This window comes from Pipistrellus kuhlii, unplaced genomic scaffold (assembly GCF_014108245.1).
Source record: "Pipistrellus kuhlii isolate mPipKuh1 unplaced genomic scaffold, mPipKuh1.p scaffold_m20_p_3, whole genome shotgun sequence".
Classification (NCBI taxonomy): Eukaryota; Metazoa; Chordata; class Mammalia; order Chiroptera; family Vespertilionidae; genus Pipistrellus; species Pipistrellus kuhlii.
In genome coordinates, this window is record NW_023425529.1 from 79,187,768 (window position 1) to 79,204,355 (window position 16,588).

The following is a 16,588-nucleotide window of genomic DNA, read 5'->3' on the forward strand; positions in this document are numbered from 1 at the left end:
CTGTGTCCTCAGGTTTCTCAATCAAAATATGTAAATAATATATAGTTCTCTTCTCTTATGCAAATGTGAACAGCTTTCAGATATTGACACTGCTGTGGCTATGCCTACAAGCACCTTGCTCTCATCTCAGATCTTCTTACCTCCCAAAGCAAATACCATGACCAAGGGAACTTATCAAATGGAGATATGTCAAATCAACCCCAATATGATAAATCAACCCCAATCCCAACACACATGCACCAATTTTGTTAAAATAACTGCTAAATCACTGCCACAGTGAGTGATGGTTACTAAAGTGGTCATGCTGTACTTCTTGGGTTTGTTGAAGTAGAAAAAAAATTGAAACCACTGCCTTAGATGAATGATCTGATTGCATTATTTCCAGGATGCGCTGGACTATTTATAAGAAAATAAATTTATTAGGTTCTGGGGAAAACAGGCCTGCAAAAGGGAAGCTTAAAAGGAGGGTGGCTGTTAGAACTATCATAGCTGTTTCAGAAGCCGGGGGGGGGGGGCGGGGAGGGGGGGTTCTAGTTCCTCCTGAAGGGCAAAAAGGTACTTGCTCCTATATTCCTGAGTTGGAAACAAAAAAGCATTTTAACGACAAAAACAATATTACAAGTATTAGTTAAGCTGCAACAGGAAGAATGAGTTAAATAAGACTTGTGTGGGCTGGTCTAGAAACTTGATCACTGAAAAACAGTCTGTGAAAAAAATGCATGCTGGCTCTGAAAAACTGACCTGTACAAAAAATTTGGAAATAAATCTGTTGAGCCATTTGGATTTTCCCAATTTATCTCTGGAAGGTTGAAAATAAAATGTCATATTTGAGTACTAAGCCAATAAAATCTCAGTTTTCATTGTACATTTTATTCTCCTAAAAGAATTGATTATGTTTTACTCTGTAGAAATCACTCTAATAAGCATCACTTGCCTTTTTCTGGGCAATTGCAGCTCGCTGCAGTTTCTCTTTAGCTTGGTTATACTTTTCTTCTCGGTCTGTAATACGTTCATGAAGCTTTTGCTTTTCTTCCAGCCACTGGATCTGTTTCTCTTCCAATGTCCTGTCAGAAAAAATGTAGGCAAAACATGGACATTAATTCTTAGGATTAAACAGATATTCTCCCAAGTAAAATCAAACTTACTGGGATAATGTCACACATACAACCTATGTGACATTCAGAAGACTAATTTAGATATACGAAGTAAAAAATATATTGGTAAACTCAATGAATAAAGACATTTTTCTTTCAGAGTTTTCAGAATAGTGTGGTCAGGGAAAAATTTAAAAGGCCTTCTTCCATAAATGTCTTTTTTATTATTATTAAAAGAATTCAAAAGTCTATAAAGTTCATTCTCTAGAAATAGAAAACCCATTATCTCAGACCACTGTATATTGTCAAAGGCTGTTTGTAACTAGTTCCCAAAACACATTCAACATGGACTTATCATTGAAATAACTATATATAATATAGCAGGGGGGGGGGGGGAAGAAATAATTGTACATAAAAAATTTAAAAAAAAAGCAAACTATACTTTTCAACTTCTAGTTGTGCTTTTTCAGCTTGGCTTCTTAAATTTCGGCACTCTTGTTTTAACCTCTCCACCATTTCCTTCAGTATTTGGTTTGAATTCAGCAATTCATTCTCTGACTGTGTTAGTGAGGTCACTTGGATCTGCAAATTACTGATTTGCTTAAAAGAGAAGAAGATAAATGTTAAGGCCACTAAACAAATTTAGTAGAGCATAAAAGCGGCAGAGGATACTAAACATCTTCCCTCACAAATACCCCACTCAGATGATGTGCCCTTGAGGACACCCTGAAATGAAATAAGCTTCAAGACATAGATTTTAAAAAACCCTTACCAAAAAAAAGCAGGCGGTTTCCATAGTGTAGTGGTTATCACGTTCACCTCACAAAAAAAAAAAGCAAAATGTTTGCTAAATAGCATACCTGTTTCAGGTCAGAATTTTCATTTTTCTCTTTCTCTGCATTTTCAATATTCACAATTTGTTGTTGAAGTTTTAACCTGAAAATCAAACACAATAAGAGACATTATTAAGGATCCACATTTCACATATTTCACTGAATTAGGTGATAATTTTACCAAGTGCCTTTATTAACAGTAGACATTGTGAAATCTGGTAGATAAATGATAAAGATTTTTACCTCAGGCAGCCAAATTATGTTCACATATAACTAAAATTTCTGGTTTTGTTATTAAAAAAATTATTGGCATAGAGGAGAAATCAGGTCTGTCTAGGAATATGAGAAAATTACCTGAAAATTAAAACCTGATGAGCAGATTTTAATGAACAAAGGGAACAGCCTGAGCTGTCTTTGGGGGAGGAGTGTACAATGTGTTCTAAGCCACCAGAAAGCAGTCCAGTTTAGGAGAAGCCACTATACAATCAGAGAGTAACTGACAATTTACAAAATGTCTTCAGCTACAATGCTACTTCACTTTCACTCTGCTAGGTTAGGGAGCTCCAAAATGTATTCTAATGACCACCATGTCATAATATAACAGGCACTTAATTAAGGTTGGCCAATTTTAATTGTAGTAATTTCTCACAATAAATCTCTGAGCATAAGCAGAGTCATCTTTATTATCCCAATTTTACAGATAAAAAGATTGACGTTTAACCAAGTTAGCCCAAATGCATAGCTAACAAGTCAAAGGACTCAGGTCTTCCAACATACAAGTTAGTGACCCTCTTTCCCACTTCATTATGTGGCAATTTTACTAATTTAAAAGGAAACTGTCTAGTAAGGACAACATGCTGAATTCTATTAAATATATTGATTTTTAATTCCTGAAATGAATAATCACACAATTTGTATCCTCCTCAAAAGGAATATGTTCTCAGAACATCTCTGGTGACCAAATGACTAACCTCATGAGAAAGATTTTATGCTTATTAGGTTTGAAGGATAGGCCCTCAACCTCTCCATTTTAAAAACCCTTCAAACACTTATCTCAAATATAATTCATTTGGTACTTGTTTTTAGTTTGGCATTATCAATATTTATCAATCCAATTAGAACTGCTGATTGGAAAGGCAACATTCTCAAAGGCCCAGATCTGTGCTTTAAACAATGATAAAAATTCAATAAATATTTGAATGAACTAATCTAAATCCTGGATTAAAAGTTTAAATGTGTAAAATGACTGGACAATATGGCATGAAGAAACCACTAGACCCACTGATTTCTGAGATATTTACATACAAATGATGGAAACAATGGATCTAAAGCAAGCATGTTAAACATGTGGCCTGCCAGCCATGACTTTGATATACTTGATCTAAAGGAAAATTTCTCTTCGACAATACTAGTCACACTATTTGGTAATATTAGAAAATTTATTACTCTCAAACTTTTTATGCATTTCTCTCCTTAAAAGTTAATGTTATTAATTTTGTAGTGAGATTACAAGTTAAAGAAGGTATCTTTCTACAAAACCATGAAGATGAAAATAAAGGAGAAAAAAATGTGGGTCCTAACCCAGGTCCAAAGTTAGAAAAGTTAGGCCCCAAATTATTTTAGCTCTGTAGAGATTTTGGATATACTTGATAAATCAGTAGAAACAAGACCCAGTTACACAACCATTTGTAGCCTAAATGCTTTCTAAATAAGTTATGTATATATTAAGAGAAACAACTAAGCCCTACAGCCAAAAATTGAAGCCAATGATATTAATGCCAAGAGCACTTGACTATTAAGACACAAAAGGAGTAAGAACATCATCACTATGGTAGAATATAAGGAACAATACACAAGTGGCCCCTAGACACCAGGAGCCATTGCTAGTCAATGCCAAAACTTGGATCGCATCTCACAGGTGCAGGTCTTAAAATCTGAGCACCTGAGGCAGGGTTGCAACCCTTCACTCCTCCAGAGGAGCTGCAGCCCAGGAGGATGAGGAAGAGGAGGCCCAGGGTAAGGATATGGTCCAAGCTCTGAACCACTGTGTCACACTGCACCCTGCATCCACCTATTAATTGCCAAGATCTGTGAAAAAAAACTGATGTTGAAGATATTCCAAGAGTTTGTAAGATTTATGTTTAAAGAAAAGTGGAGGAAAACTGGATATTAAACAGCATGAATAAGTGGACTCAGACAAGCTCTGCACCTTCTCACAGAAAGGTCAGGTTTCACCTAAGGGAAAGGAGAGAGAAAGCTACAGAACCAAACACCCAAAGAAGAGAGATCATGGGGAGACAAAGAAATAGACCATATATGAAAGAAAAGGAAGCATCACCAGAAAATGAAGTAAACAAAATAGAGGCAAGCAACCTGTCAGAGAAAGAATTCAGAGAAATGGTTATAGAGTCGCTGAAAAGGTTGGAAGACAAATTCAACAATATGTCTAAGAACCAAGAGGAAATGAAGAACCAAGAAGAAATGAAAAATGACATTGCTGTAATAAAGAATTCAATAGAAAGTATCAAAGGTAGACTAGAAGAGGCAGAATACCACATCAGTGAGCTAGAAGACAAGGGAGGACAAAATACCCAAGCAGAGCAGCATCTAGGAAAAAAAAAAAATTTTAAAAAAACAGGAGGAGACCCTAAGAGAACTTTGGCACATCAGGAAACAAAACAACATCTGCATAATAGGAGTGCCAGAAGGATAGGAAACTGAACAAGGAATAGAAAACCTGTTTGAAGAAATAATGACAGAAAATTTCCCTGATATAGGGAAGGAAAAAACTCACACAAATCCAAGAAGCTCACAGAGTCCCAAACAAAATGAACCCCAAAAGAGGGACACCAAGGCACATTAAAATTAAACTGGCAAACAAAAAACAAAAAAGTAAGAATCTTAAATATTGCCAGAGAGAGACAGAAAGTGACTTACAAAGGATCCCCCATCAGATTAGCGACCGATTTTAGGCCAGAAGGGAATGGAATGAACTACACAAAGTCATGCAAAGCAAAGGTCTGAATCCATGAATACTGTACCCAGCAAGGCTCTCAATCAAAATTGAGGGTGAAATCAGAAGCTTCACAGACAATAAAAGGACTAAGGGAGTTTATTACCATCAAACCAGCAAAGCAAGAAATGTTAAAGGGCCAGCTATAAAAAAAATAGGAGGCAAAGAAGGAACATTGGTGTAAAGAATAAAAATTACAACAAACAAGTACCTATCAAGAAATAATACACAAAGTTTTCTTCAGTTGGCTTTGCTGAAGCAGTCCTGGGTTATAATCTACAACTGATAAGAGATTTCTAAATTTTTATTGTTGATAGTATTACAGATATCCCCTATTTTTTCCTCTCCCTCCATCTCCCTCCTCACAGCTCCTGCCCCACCCCAGGCCTTCACCACACTATTCTCTGTGTTCATTGGTTTTGCTTATATGTATATGAGTTCTTTGGTTAATCTTTTCCCATCTCCTCCCTAACTCCCCCCCCCTCCCCCCCACCCAGCTCCCCTCTGAGATATGTCAGTCTTTTCCATGCCTCCATGTCTCTGGATCTATTTTGTTCACCAATTTATTATATTCCATAGATTCCACTTATAAGTGACATCATGTGATATTTGTCTTTCTCTGACTAGCTTGTTTCACTCAGCATAATACTCTCCAGGTCCCTCCATGCTATCTCAAAGGGTAAGAGATCCTTCTTTTTTACAGCTGCATAGTATTCCATGGTATAAATGTGCCACAGCTGTTTTATCCATTTGTCTACTAGTCGGCACTTGGGTTGGTTCCAGATCTTAGCTACTGTAAATAGCACTGCTATGAACATAGGGGTGCAAATATTCTTTTTGGTGAGTCTTTCAAACTTCTTAGAATAAATTCCTATAAGTGGGATCACTGTGTCAAACAGTAGTTCCATTTTTAAGTTTTTGAGTAATTCCACACTGTTCCACAGTGACTACACCAATCTGCATTCCCACCAGAAGGGTACTAGAGTTTCCTTTTCTCCACATCCTCACCAGCACTTGTTATTAATGTGCCATTAGAGGAGAAAACTAGTCCATGATTTAACTTAACATCATTGCAGTTAGAATTCTAAGGGTTAGTGAAATTTAATGAAAAGTAACTTGAATAGAAATAATCAGGGTTTAGAAATATGTTCAATGACCTAAAAATCACAATAATGAAAGAGTTCAAAATATATTATCTCACAATGCTACAGATTTAGAAATATAGTACAGTATTTCATTTTTTAATATTTTTATTGATTTCAGAGAGGAAGGGAGATGGAGAGAAACATCAATGATGAAAGAGAATCATTGATTGGCTGCCTTCTGCACTCCCCCTACTGGGGATGGGGCCCATTACCAGTTCATGTGTCCTTGACCAGAATGGAACCTGGGACTTTTTAGCCTGTAGTCCAATGCCCTATCCACTGAACAAAACCGGCTATGGCTAAAGTATAGTATTTCTTGACTAGAAGATTTAAATATTCAAAGTGTGTTATAATTAGTCAAAATACAATAGAACAATCTTAGCCCCAATAGGTTTGGCTCAGTGGATGGAGCATCAGCATGCAGACTGGAGAGTCCAGGGTTCAATTCTGGTCACGGTTGCAGGCTCAATCCCCGGCCCTGGTCCAGACACATGCAGGAGGCAACCAATCAATGTGTCTTTCTCACGTCAGTGTTTCTCTCTGTATCTCTCTCTCCCTTCCACTCTCTAAAAATTAATGGAAAAATATCCTCGAGTAAGGATTAACAATGACAACAAAATAATTTTTATAACAGAAATACAAAGTACAGAAGAAAGTACACTTAATTCTCATTATTTCAATATAGGCTACATAAGAAAAATGCAACTTGAAATGGATCCTGAAGACAAAATAAGAATCTGAGGTAGAGAAGTTAATAATTAAAACAAAGAGGACAACTAATGAAGGAAGTCAGAGCAAATCAAGAGGGTGGGATAGAACACTGTATTTTGGAAGCAAAGGGAGTAAGGATATCTTCACAAAAACAGAAAGGGAAGAGAGAATGACGAAAACACAGAAGTTTTCAGATAGTGAAAAGCTCCAGACATCTTTGCTCAGGTACAAATGAGAGCACAGTGAAACAGCGGACAAAGAATTTCCACTGAGAGACAAGGTAGCCAACCTAACAGAATAGAAGAAAAAAAAAAAAAACACACAAATGTACAAGAACTACCAGTTTCAATAACTTCAGAGAGAATAGAGTAAATAATAAAAGACAAATTGTTTTTAAAGTGATCAATTCTAAGGGCTGACAAGGTGTGATGGGCTAAGTGTAGGGCTAGTAAGGTAGAATAAAGATAGATAATTCAACCTGGCAGGTTGCTCAGTGGTTAGAGCGTTGGCCCATGGACCTAGGGATTTGCTTCCCATCATGGGCAGGTACCTCAGTTGCAGGTTTGATCCTACCCCATCAGGGCACAGGCGAGAGGCAACCAGTTGATGTTTCTCTCTCTCTCAGCCTTCCTCCCTCCCTTCCACTTTCTTTCTAAAGATCAATGGAAAAAATATCGTTGGGTGAGGATTTAAATAACAGAATTCCAGAGTGAACATAAAATAGACTATAAAGTGAATGTGTTGGATGTGTCAACAATACAGATGTACTAAGAATGAAAGCAAAGGATAGAAAATAGAAAAAAGCTGAGCCAGAAGAAAGGTCCTCAGTGACTGCTGGGGAATATCCTGTAGGTCTGTAAATGGACAGAAAGTCAGTTAGGGTAAGATGGATATGACTATCAAAGGAAAAACTATTTTAACCAAAGTTAGTCAATGGCCTAACAACAAGGGGTTCAGAAATACTGATTCCTTTTTTCTTTGCAGGAGAAAGTAAGGAAGCCCTGGCTAGGTGGTTGGAGTATCGACCTATTCACCAAAATTTTGTGGGTGTGATTCCTAATCAGGGCACATACTTAAGTTTTTTATGTTCATTCTGTCAGGGTACATAGAGAAGGCAAACAATTTCTCTCTCTCCCTCTCCCTCTCCCTCTCCCTCGCCCTCCCCCTCTCTCTCCCTCCTTCCTTTCCTCTGTCTAGAAAACAATGAAAGTATATCCTACAGTGAGCATTAAAAAAAAAAAAAAAAAAAAAGGTTGCCAGGTAATATGCATCAGGACAAAGGCAAGTTTCAGTAGGGAGTGTTTAGAAAAATGTGTATATTGTAAAAAAATTATTGGAATGGAACAGGGATTTTGGAGGTTACAGCAAAAATTAAGAGGAGAGCTTTAATGAGCTAGCTGGTGCTGTGAGTAGTCAAAAGGTGAAGGATGAGTAAGCTGGGGAATGAGAAAGTATGTGATCAAGTACTTTACATTTCAAAAGTAGTTTTGGATAAAATAGAAGTAGAAATAGGTAGATTGGACAGCCAAGATACAACAGAAAATACAGCTGTGGAAAAGTTATAAATGGAAACATTTGGAATAACAGTGAAATGGAGCCCATCCAAGTTCTCTGCAAAGTACAGGATAGCCAATTGTGCTCATTGTTGCCTAGGTTTTCTGTGGCAGGCAGCTGATATGCATTATTTTAACGTTCAACAAATGTTTACCGAGTTCCTACAAATGCTGGGCCCAATGTCGCAAATATATCTGTATTCTTAAGGAGTTTACTGTTCAACCATGCGATCTGAGTTTTCTTTCTTTTTTTAAAATATATTTTTATTGATTTCAGAGAGGAAACAAGAGAGAGAGATATAGAAACATCAATGATGAGAATCACTGACTGGCTGCCTCCAGAGTGATCAGGGATTGAGTCTGAAACCTAGGAATATGCCCTGTCCGGGAACTGAACTGTGACCTCCTCGTTCATAGGTCAATGCTCAACCACTGAATCACTACAGCCAGGCTGAGCTTTCTTTAATAGTGAAAATGTTCTATAATGTGTACCACCCAATACATTGCATATTTGAAATGTAGCCAGTGTAAATAATTTCTTAAATTTTTAATTAACTTAAAATTAGATTTAAATAGCTATTGTTTTACTTGTTGCTACTGTATTACTAGCCCAGGGGTGGGTATGTAAACCAGACCCAAATCCTTTTCTAGATGTTTCTAACTTGATTCATCAAGTAAAAATTCTGTCTTCTTTGAAATCAAAATATAGACTTGACCCCACAGAGAAAGCAGCAGGAGAAAGCAGACACACAAGTTAGAAATGAGAAGGAAGACCTCAGACCTCAAGAAAGAAGCCACTCTCATCTGACCATATCCGAGTTCCTATGTGTCCATGAGACCAGCATAATCCTTGTCCTTTCTACAGTTTCAATCAGTTCATAAAGCCCCCTTTTTTGCTTCAGTTAATTGGGGCTGGATTACTATCAACCAGAAATTGACTAGATTAGCTTATTTTAAATCCTGTCATTTTTACATGTCTTTAATTTACAGGTAACGTTACAAATTTTACAAACTCATTGTAAGGTGGGGCAGCCTTGTGAAATGCAGGCTACTGTTAGAATAATAACTTATTATTCAGATTAATGATGAAACCACTTTAATAAAAACAAGAAACTGGTATCATCTAGCTAATAAAAGAATAATATGAAAATTGACTATCACTCCAACACACAAGATGGCCACTCCCATATGCACACACAAGATGGTCACTACAAGATGGCCAGCAGGGAAGGGCAACTGGGGCGATCAGGCCAGCAGGGGAGAGCAGTTGGGGGGTACCAGGCCTGCATTGGAGGGCAGTTATGAGTGATCAGGCCAGCAGAGGGCAGCTGGGGAGACCAGGTCATCAGGGGAGGGAAGTTGTGGGGCACCCAGGCCTGCAGGGGAGGAGAGTTGGGGGGGGGGGGTGACCAGGCCTACAGAAAATGGCAGTTGGAGGGAGGCAGGGCAGGCCTGCAGGGGAGGGCAGTTGGGTCGGTGGGGGATGGGGGACCAGGCCTATAGGAGAGGGCAGTTGTGGGGGGCCAGAACTGCAGGGGAGGGCAGATAGGGGCAAACAGGCTGGCAGGGGGGCAGATAGGCATCAATCAAACTGGCAGGGGAGTGGTTAGGGGTGATCAGGCTGGCAGGCAGAAGCAGTTAGGGGCAATCAGGAAGGAAGGCAGGCAGGCGAGCAATTGGGAGCCAGCAGTCCTGGATTGTAAGAGGGATGTCTGAATGCTCATTTAGGCCTGATCCCAGGGATGGGGCCTTAAAGGGCATTCGGACATCCCTCAAGGAGTTCCAGATCGTACAAGGGGTTCCAGATTCAAGAAGGTACAGGCTGGGCTGAGGGACACCCCCCCCCCCCCAATGCAAAAAGTTCATGCACTGGGCCTTTAGTACCTAAAAATAGACAACTATGTAAATTGACCATATCTCCGCTACACCCACAGCCAGAGTATGCAAATTAACCCAACAAAGATGGAGATTAATTTGCATATGTAGGCACCCAGCAGCCTGGGTCCTGAGAATTTTCTCTGCACTCAGGTCACTCCAAGGTAGGCCCTTATGGGTCCTGAGCAACCTGGGAAGGGTCTGAGCCAGGGGGATCCTGGGCAGGGGCAAAGTTGGCGATTGGAGGGAGCTGGGGTCCCCTGCTAGGCCCTGAGGCATTATGCCTCGGCAGGGGTGGAGCCAGTGATCTGAGGGAGTTGGGGTGGAGCTAGAAATCGGAGGGAGCTGGGGAGGCCCCTACCCAGACCCCAAGCTTTGGCCAGAGGCTTTGGTCCTTGGCAGAAGCGGAGCTGGCAATTAGAGGAAGCTGGGGGGGGCCCTGCCCAGGCTCCAGGCTTTAGGCCTTGGCAGGAGTGGAGCGAGAGATCAGAGGCGGTCAGTGATCAGTGTGAACTACAGAGGAAACACTTCTTCTGATCACTCATTGGCTAAGCTCCCTGTATGCCACAGGTAATATTCTTAGTAACTTGGGTATAAGAATCCAAAAAGGTGATGTAGGGTTTTTCCCCCACACTTCTGGAGAAAAAAATGAAGGCTCACTGCTGGAAGGCGAAGAATTGTCATATCCTGCCCTACCCAGTTTGGCTCAGTGGATAGAGCCCGGCCTGCAGACAGCAGGGTCTGGGTCCCATTCTGATCAAGAACATGTACCTAGGCTGCAGGCTCCTCCCTAACTGGGGCCCAGGTCAGGTCGCATGGAGGAAGTAACCAATCAAAGTGTACCTCTCACTTTGATGTTGCTCTCTTGTCTTTCCCTCTCTCTTCCACATTCTCTAAAAAAATCAGTGGAAACATATCCTCAGGTGAGAATAAAAAAAGGAGAGAGAGAAATGTCATATCCTATGAAAGATACATCTTGAAAATGGCTAAAAAAAAGTTGTCATTTTTTCATGGTGAAGGGACTGGAGTCTATGTAGATGAAAACACCTTGGTGGCTGCAGTGACTGGCAGTGAGTGGCTGCAGCAGTGAGTGATAGGGTTGGTGCCTTCCCCTGATCAGCCCGGTTGCCTCCCACAGAGAGAGGCCAGACTATAGGACATCCCAGTATGTGAGAGGGGGCAGGCTCGACTGAGAGACCCCCCTCTTACCCCCTGGTGCATGAATTTCAGGCACCGGGCCCCTAGTTTAATTAATATGTATGTATGTATGTATGTATGTATGTATGTATGTATTCGTTGTTAATCCTCATCCAAGGATATTTTTCACTATTTTTAGAGAGTGGAAGAGAGGGGGAGAGACAGAGAGAGAAAAACATCAATATGAGAGACATCGATTGGTTGCCTCCTGCAAGGGCCCTGACTGGAGCCAAGGACCGACTCGGCAACTGAGGTATGTGCCCTTGACTGAAATCAACCCTGAGACCCTTCATTCCCAGGGCCAATGCTCTATTCACTGAACCAAACTGACTAGGATGGTAATTAATAATTTATAGCATCTGCCAAAGGAGAATTAATTCTACTTATCATGGATGTTTGTTATTTGTAAATAAATGGATATTTTTGCTTTATATAATTTAGACTTTCATTTCCGTAGCAACACCATTTCTCTACAGGTAATCTCTGACTATCACAGATTCTAAATATGACAAGCTACAATTATGTTTATTTTAATGAATGATAAAAATAGACCTGGTTGATGTAGTTCCTTATAAATCAGAAAATCAGAGCTGTCATGGGAAAAACACCCATCTGTAAACCGTTTCTTTTAAAAGTCATTCAAATTTTGTGAATTTCTGTTTCTTCTACTACATTTTATGTTGGATACTATGCCCTTATTTTAAAAATAAGTTGGGGTCAATTACATATTATAAATGATTTGTAGAAACTGAAGAAAAATCAAAGAAAAATTATCAAAGTGACTAATGGAATAGAAAATGATTCATATTAAAGAATGTCTAAAGTGCCAAAACTGGTTTGGCTTAGTGGATAGAGCATCAGCTTGCGGACTGAAGGTCCCAGATTTGATTCCAGTCAAGGACATGTACCTTGGTTGCAGGCACATCCCCAGTAGGAGGTATGCAGGAGGCAGCTGATCGATGTTTCTCTCTCATCAATGTTTCTAACTTACTATCTTCTCCCTTCCTCTGTAAAAAATCAATAAAATATATTTTTTAAAATAAAAATAAATAAACAAACATACCCACAGGTGAGGATTAAAAGAAAGAAGAATATCTAAAGGAATGAAACTGTTTTATATAGCAAATAAACAAAAACCTAAGGGTCAAGTTCTTTATTGTCTTCAAATAATGAAAGAATGCTGAACATTTCATCACTATGACAACAGAAGCCCAAACCAAAAGAAAGACTTAAATTCTAACAGAAAATAGAATTAAACATCAGAGTAAGATCTCTTTCTTTCCTTTCTGGAGATTGTCAGGGAGAGATAAAACAACTTATCTGACCTGAACAATTAGAAAAATGTACCCAGCTAAAAGGATAGAATAAGATTGGCTCTCAAAATCCATGACAAATTTGTGATTCTAGAATTGTACCGTGTTTCCCCGAAACATCCTCCGAAAATAAGACCTACTTCCAGGTTTCCTTCTGAGTGAAATATAAGGCATCTCCCCCGAAAATAAGCCCCCCCCCCCCCCAGGCTCTGTCTCAGCATGAAAATTAATTTACTGAAAACTGGTCGCTAGCGCCCCCCCCCCCCCCCACACACACACACACACTGGCGTCTAGCAACCAGTGACATTACACGGAGTCCTGATGTCACTGCTGTGTGGAGGCAGAGCAGAGGTCAAAGTGAGCGGTGAGCAAGGGGTGGGAGAGAGGAGGAGACTTTCGCAGATGTGTGTAGAAGAACAGGAGGATTAGAGCGGACAGGACGCAGCGAAAGTGCTAGTCTGTCTCTGGTGACACTACCTGATGCTTGCCACCGCCCTCAGGATGACTGAAGGTTCTCAGTCAGTGGCAGACCCTGCTCCAGCCCAGATCCAGGCCCCAGAAAGTCCCCAGGCAGGCCCCAGGGGGTAAATGTCTGATAAAGGGGTAGGAGGGATGTCTGGTGAAGGTGTTCAGTGGCACAGGGGTGGGGGGAGGGGATCACTTAAAATGACACAGGAGGGTCAGAGGGGGCATTCAAAATGACACAGGAGGATCAAAAGGGGTTACTAAAATGGTAATCCCCCCTCTGATTCTCCTGTGCCATTTTGATTCCCCCCTGATTCCCCTTGTGTCATTTTAAGTGATCCCCCTCCCCCCACCTTGATACCCCAATTCCTTTTTTTTTACCCCTAGAAATGAGCGCAAAAAAAAAAGCTACTCCATGGAGTACAAGAAAGAAATCGTGGAAGACTCTTGGGGCCAAAATCTTACTGCTTTCTGCAAAGAGAAGATGTTGAGTATCCGATTGGTCTGAAAATGGGGAGCAGAGTATGGTAACCTCATTGAACAAGTGGACAAGGGAAATGCTAAAAAGCGCAAGTGTGGGTCAGGTCAGCAACCATTATTTTCCGAACAGGAAGACGTGATCTGTGAATGAGTTGTTGACAGGAGAGCAAAGGCTTTGGTTGTGAATAGGGCTCTGAGTCAAGAATTTGCCCTTGCAATGGCACCACAGTTTGACATAGCCCCTGAAGACTTCAAAGCATCACAACACTGGCTGGATAATTTCCTTCAGCGAAGTGAACTGTCTTTAAGAAGATCTACAACATTGTTTAGGTTGGAAGATACTCAAGTTATTAATCTTTCCAACATGATTGCTATGGAACTGCAGTGTTTATGGGCCAATCATCTCAAACAACAATTGAACTCCTTAGTGTACATTTCCTCCACTGCTTACGAAAGTGCACGTGTTTCCTGTATTTTGGCAATTCGTCTGGCAAATGACCTTTAGTCATTTCTAAGGGCAAGAAGGAAAAGATTGAATGTGTTTTGGATGTTTTTATTCTTGAAACTGATAAAGCCTGGGCCACACAAGCAGTTATAAAGAAGTGGGTCGATTTAATGCTGCCACTTGTTATGCGAGGGAGCTAAAGAGGCCTGCTAGTCTGGGATGCAGCCAGCATTCACTGCACTAAAGACATGAAGACATTTCTTCACGAAAGAAAAATAGATCAGATAATGATTCCCGCAGGAATGATGGCCTATCTCCAGACTCTTGATATTGCAATAAACAAGCCATTCAAAGACAATTTGCGCATGGAAATTAATGACTACATTGAAAATAGAATGGAGAGAAATCAGCGTGGAAACTTTGTGAAACCTAAACTGCAAGAAGTTGTGACTTGGGTGAAGAATTCATGGGAGAAAATCACTGACAGCAGCATTGCAAATGCACTGCAAGCAGGCTACCTTGACAAGAAGTACTCATTTAAAGACAGTGCTATTGCTAAACATGAGAGATTTAGTCCACTGATTCTGAAAGAAATGGAGTCACAAGAAATTCACCAGGAAATTCAGGAATTGGATTGTTATGATGATGTTCCAGAAGATGATGACATGATTGTCATTGAATAAATGAGTAAATTCTTGATACTATAGGATTCACAGTTTGTCTGGTTTGTGTTGACAACTACCATACTACCGTACCATATACAGGTAATAAATTTCCTTTATTTTCACTTAACAATAAATGTGTACCGTATTCTTCTTCATGGAAAAATAAGACATCCCCTGAAAATAAGACCTAGAGCATCTTTGGAAGCAAAAATTAATATAAGACACTGTCTTATTTTCGGGGAAACAGGGTAGAAGCTAACATTTAAATTAATGGCTCATAAAACTGACCTTTGTAAATAATACAAGTATCTCTACCAGAGGTAATTCTTTTCTGAGTAATAAGAGTCAAAAACCTTGTCCCAAAACATAACTTACAACTTAATGAACATAAGATTTAAAAATCTCTCAATTTTAATCTACATAATTAGGAAGTCATTAAGCTTTTACATTTTAAAAAATAGATATAAGGGACTTTTAGGTGGCTGGAGATAACAGATGTTTAGTTCTGTTTTATCCATATCTCTTTTAAAACAATACAGAAAAGCAAGGAGAATAAATAAAGCCACACAGAACCACATCCTTCACAATGGAAGAGAGAAAATACTCAAACTTTAAAGCACCTGTAGGTAAAAATAGGAAAGTAATTGTAAATCCCAGCAAGAGACTGCTCATGCTCTAGACTGGAAGTCTTTGTAGTGAGTATGGGCTTCCTACATGTAAATGGACTTAACTCACACATTAAAATAAAAAGATCTCTAATCTGGCCCAAAGCAAGACCCAACTATATGCTAAATATAAAAGACACATTAAAAAAAAAAAAACTGATTCAGAAAGACTAATAATCAGAACACAAATCAGGCAAATGGAAACATTAAGAAAACTGGAGTAATCACATTAAAATGCTTAGAAATAAAATGCAACACATTTTATTTCTAAGCATGACATACAATAAAAACTATAAAACTGATAAAAGAAATTAAAGATGACCTAAATAAACAGAGATATGTCACAATCATGAACTTGAGAGATTCCAATATTGTTGAGATAACTCACCTTAATTGAGGCAGAGATTCAAATGCAATACCAATCAAAATTTTAAGCCTTTTTGAAAAGATGACAAGCTGACAAGAAATTTATTAAAATATATGTAGAGGCAAAGAACCCAGAAGAGCCAAAAAAATCCTGACAAAAAAAAGAACAAGGTAGAGTACTGGAGGCTAACACTAGCATGTCATAATTACCCAAGTCCTTCAGAAGCAAGGACTAAAAGCTATGCACCCATTGTTCTGTGGAGACAATGGTGGCTGAATGGCTCAGTGTGATCCCCTAACCCAGAGGTTAGCAAACTCATTAGTCAACAGAGCCAAATATCAACAGTACAATGATTGAAATTTCTTTTGAGAGCCGAAAACCGACTTCTGCAGATGGATCACGAAGTTTCAATTGCACTGTATGTGCGTGCCCACATGTGGTATTTTGTGGAAGAGCCACACTCAGGGGGCCAAAGAGCCGCATGTGGCTTGTGAGCCACAGTTTGCCGACCACTGCCCTTTCCTGATATTTTACTGTTTACCAAACTTAACCTTTGATTTGTGTTTTTGCTTTGCTAAAGGGAAAATGTGTATTGTAATAAATAAAAAGCCATGGGTCTGGAGATTCAGAGAGCTTCTCCACTAGAGGGAAGTGATCTGCCTGGTTCCCCATGCCTTCCAAATTTATATTTCTTGTCTAGTGTATCCATTTATATCACAGCCCCTTCTCCAGATTCCTAAACCCTTGCTGCAAAAGACTGCAGCAG

At 39.6% G+C, this 16,588-nt stretch overlaps 1 protein-coding gene across 6 annotated transcripts in view; it reads right to left on the reverse strand.

Annotated features, from left to right (window-relative positions):
* The window catches only part of CEP83 (centrosomal protein 83), a 120,908-nt gene that overhangs the window by 21,772 nt on the left and 82,548 nt on the right, over positions 1-16,588 (reverse strand). For all 6 annotated transcript variants that reach the window (XM_036455666.2, XM_045588344.1, XM_036455665.2 and 3 more), the window contains 3 exons: positions 1,955-2,030; positions 1,537-1,694; positions 935-1,064 (listed from right to left, as the gene is read on the reverse strand). In XM_036455666.2, coding sequence (XP_036311559.1) covers positions 935-1,064; positions 1,537-1,694; positions 1,955-2,030 — 364 coding nt within the window. The remainder of the gene's footprint in view (positions 1-934; positions 1,065-1,536; positions 1,695-1,954; positions 2,031-16,588) is intronic.